The sequence below is a fragment of the Hydractinia symbiolongicarpus genome, chromosome 10 (genome assembly GCF_029227915.1).
Source record: "Hydractinia symbiolongicarpus strain clone_291-10 chromosome 10, HSymV2.1, whole genome shotgun sequence".
In the NCBI taxonomy this organism is placed as follows: domain Eukaryota; kingdom Metazoa; phylum Cnidaria; class Hydrozoa; order Anthoathecata; family Hydractiniidae; genus Hydractinia; species Hydractinia symbiolongicarpus.
This window is the reverse complement of record NC_079884.1, coordinates 6,897,576-6,901,769: the sequence shown is the minus strand read 5'-3', so window position 1 is coordinate 6,901,769 and position 4,194 is coordinate 6,897,576. Positions and strand designations below refer to the sequence as shown.

At 35.5% G+C, this 4,194-nt stretch overlaps 1 protein-coding gene across 1 annotated transcript; it reads left to right on the top strand.

The window, feature by feature from the left end:
• Positions 1-565: 565 nt before the first annotated feature.
• LOC130612505 (uncharacterized) lies at positions 566-1,957 on the top strand. Its single transcript, XM_057433827.1, has 2 exons — positions 566-930; positions 1,091-1,957. Exons 1-2 carry the CDS (start codon positions 764-766, stop codon positions 1,821-1,823), a joined length of 900 nt encoding a protein of 299 aa, XP_057289810.1. The 5' UTR covers positions 566-763; the 3' UTR covers positions 1,824-1,957.
• The last annotated feature ends 2,237 nt before the right edge of the window (positions 1,958-4,194 follow it).

Sequence of the window (4,194 nt, the reverse complement as noted above, 5' to 3'; positions counted from 1 at the left end):
CTGACATTACAAATTTTCATCGCTTTTAACAGTGAAACGATTGACTGTGGGACTTAATTGAACTGACTTTGGACTTTGTCCTTCTAAATGAGATAAATAAGACAATTGGATTCCAAGAAATAACATTCTTCTTAATTTGACATGATTGCTGGAACTCAGCGATTACACTGGGCACTGTGGTAGCGCTTTATTTAAAAATTCAAATAAATAAGTCATTTTTACTGTGAAACCAATCCTAGCCAATAGCGCGCTGCAGAAATAGAGACAATTTCAAAAACTACATTTCATTGACTTTCTAATTGCAACAGTCCTTGTGAGTTACAACGGCTGCGTCACATGTTCGTACCAACATGTATTAGGCGATATGTTTCTGACATTACGAGGTTTCATCGCTTTTAACATTGAAACGATTGACTGTGGGACTTAATTGGACTGACTTTGGACTTTGACCTTATAAATGTGATAAATGAGACAATTGGACTTCAAGAAACAACATTCTTTTTAATTTGAAATGATCGCTGGAAATCAGCGATTACACTTAGCGCTGTGGTAGCGCTTTAACTCTTTCTATACCGCCCCAGCTAAAATCAGTCCTGTGGGACTGATGACTTCAAAATCGAATTGTGAAACAACCACTGGTCGTCTCGCAGGCTATAAAAGCTCAAAATACGGCTTTTGAATCAGCCAATCAGATTCAAGTATTTTCGTTTCCGTGTGAGTTGTAGATTCGGGCCAGCAACATCACAAACATTCAAAAAACAAAATGGCGAAGGCTGGAAGCTCAAGGAGAATTTCTCTTGAAGATGCTGTCAATTATATGCTTGAAACTGATGATTCTGACATCGATTCATGTCATGGGGGCCTCAGTAGTGACGAAGAAGAAAGAATAGATAATGCTTTATTGGGTTACTACTCGGATTGGGATGAAAAGTAAGTGCTTTATCGTCCTTTTTCTGTGCTTATGCGTTTCTCGCTTGGAACCTGTCTTGTAATTATTTTATGTAACATACTTGATGTCTACTTTTAAACAGTCTCAATAAAAGGTGATGGTAAGACTTTTCTCAGGGTGATTGCTTCCTTTTATTTTTAGTGATCCAAATGCTGATGTTGAAAGCAATCTTGTCGGTCGCTCATCACCGCCTCCTTCTTCACCGCCACCGCCGCTGTCCACAAACTCGACTGAAACGTTGAACAATGAAAGTCAAGTAACTGCTCTAAATTCTGCTGTTTCTCTAACATTCTGTGCCATTAATAATGTTCCTGACCATGCCACAGTCACTAATGAGCCCAGTACGAGAATTTCTCGTCGCACGCGCCGTCCTCGAAAACAGGTTATTGATTTGGGGTCAACCGATGATGACTGCGATAACAAAGAAAACATTTGCGAGAAACATACCTCTACAAAAAAAGGTAAAAAGAAGCCAGCTAACAAGAAACCAGCCAATAAGAAGCCAGCTAATAAGGAGCCAGTAGCACATAAGAATACCAAGAGAATACCAAGAGTTATGATGATCCAGATACTCCAAACATTCTACCAGATTTTACTCCGACACGTGACCCAGGATTGGCAACTAACCAGTATGGAAGAGTATGCAGATCCTCCTGTTTACAATAACTTCCAAGCTCCCATTGATAAGAGATATAACACTGAACATATGCCGGTATTCACCGAAGAGAAACGAAATTGTAAAGTCTGTTACGCAGAGTTGAAGAAGCAAGTCCGTGTTTACACGAAGTGTTCTGCTCCACAATGTGATGTTTATTTGCACTTTACAAAAGAAAATAATTGTTTTCAGAAGTGGCATACAACATTCAAACACTAGGAAAAACATTCATTTGTGCAAATTTTCTTTTGTTTGTATTCCTGTTCTTTATTAGGATTTGAACCGATTATTCGTCGGTTTACGATAATTCTCTAAATAGGAGGAGGCTGCTTCATGTGACCATATCTCCGGAACTAATTGTCTTTTGGACGTGAAATTTTTTGCAAGGTGTCAGAATTTTAATGGGGTACAACTTTGTTAGCAAAAATATCACTCTAAAACCAAGTGGAAGTCATTTTTTGATCAAATAATTCATTTTTACGCACAATTTTGAAGAAATTTTCACAGCTTTTCCGCCATTATGGATTTCAATGGGTTTAGATTTTCTTTTTTTTCTTCAAAATTAAATCTTTGATACATTACCTTTCTTTTGAGGGGTCATTGACTTTCTAGGAACTAGTAAGTATTATGTTATTAGACTTTATTTAGGGTACACTTTTCCATTTTTTATGAATATTTTACGGTTACATTTTTACTAAAATAAGAAACCGGCTTAGTTTGACCATATCTCCGGAACTAATAGTCCTTTGGACCTGAAATTTTTTGCAAAGTGTCAGAAATATAATGGGGTACAACTTTGTAAGCAAAAACATCACTCTAAAACCAAGTGGAAGTCATTTTTTGATCAAATAATTCATTTTTACGCACAATTTTGAAGAAATTTTCACATCTTTTCCGCCATTATGGATTTCAACCGGTTTAGATTTTCTTTTTTTTTTCACAATAAAAATCTTTGATACATTACCTTTCTTTTGAGGGGTCATTGACTTTCTAGGAACTAGTAAGTATTATGTTATTAGACTTTATTTAGGGTACACTTTTCCATTTTTTATGAATATTTTACGGTTACATTCTTACTAAAATAAGAAACCGGCTTAATTTGACCATAACTCCGGAACTAATAGTCCTTTTGACCTGAAATTTTTTGTAAAGTGTCAGAAATATAATGGGGTACAACTTTTTAAGCAAAGAAATCACCCTACAACTATGTGAAAACAAGTTAGAAACAAGAGAATATAAAAACTTACCATTTTCTCTAAAAATTTCAACAGCTTTTCCGCCATTATGGATTTTGGCCATTATGAATTTTGAAATTTTTTTTTTTATTTGGAATCCTTGATCTTTTACCTTTCTTTTGAGGGGTCATAGATTTCCTAATAATGTTTCAATCAAAAGATATGAGGCTTTTTCAAGGGCTACCAAATTTACCATGAAATTCACGTGGTATAGAAAGAGTTAAATAAAAATTTAGATAAATGAGTCATTTTTACTGTGGAACCAACCTAGCCCTTAGTGGGCGCTGAAGAAGTGGAGACAGTTTCAAAAAATACATTTCATTGATTTTCTAATGGCATCAATCCTTGTGAGTTACAACGGTTACGTAACATATTCGTACCAACATATATTTAGCGATATTTTTCTGACATTACAAATTTTCATCGCTTTTAACAGTGAAACGATTGACTGTGGGACTTAATTGAACTGACTTTGGACTTTGACCTTCTAAATGAGATAAATAAGACAATTGGATTCCAAGAAATAACATTCTTCTTAATTTGACATGATTGCTGGAACTCAGCGATTACACTGGGCACTGTGGTAGCGCTTTATTTAAAAATTCAAATAAAAAAGTCATTTTTACTGTGAAACCAATCCTAGCCAATAGCGCGCGCTGCAGAAATAGAGACAATTTTAAAAACTACATTTCATTGACTTTCTAATTGCAACAGTCCATGTGAGTTACAACGGATGCGTCACATGTTCGTACCAACATGTATTCAGCGATATGTTTCTGACATTACGAGGTTTCATCGCTTTTAACAGTGAAACGATTGACTGTGGGACTTAATTGAACTGACTTTGGACTTTGACCTTCTAAATGTGATAAATAGGACAATTGGACTCCAAGAAATAACATTCTTCTTAATTTGACATGATTGCTGGAACTCAGCGATTACACTGGGCGCTGTGGTAGTGCTTTATTTAAAAATTTAAATAAATAAGTCATTTTTACTGTGAAACCAATCCTAGCCGTTGGTGCGCTGAAGAAATAGAGACAGTTTCAAAAATTACATTTCATTGAGTTTCTAACGGTATCAGTCTGTTCGAGTTACAACAGTTGCAGCACATATTCGTACCAACATGTATTCAGCAATATTTTTCTGAAATTACTAGGTTGCATCGCTTTTATTAGTGAAAAGACTGACGGTGGGACTTAATTCAAATGATCTTGGACTTTGACCTTATAAATGTGATAAATGAGACAATTGGACTCCAAGAAATAACATTCTTCTTAATTTGACATGATTGCTGGAACTCAGCGATTACACTGGGCGCTGTGGTAGCGCTTTATTTAAAAATTTAGATAAAT

Excerpts from the sequence above, each read along its gene's own strand:
- LOC130612505 (XM_057433827.1), top strand. The coding sequence starts at position 764 with ATGGCGAAGGCTGGAAGCTCAAGGAGAATTTCTCTTGAAGATGCTGTC. Across the intron at positions 931-1,090 it reads TACTCGGATTGGGATGAAAA|TGATCCAAATGCTGATGTTG; the intron begins GTAAGTGCTTTA and ends TTTTATTTTTAG.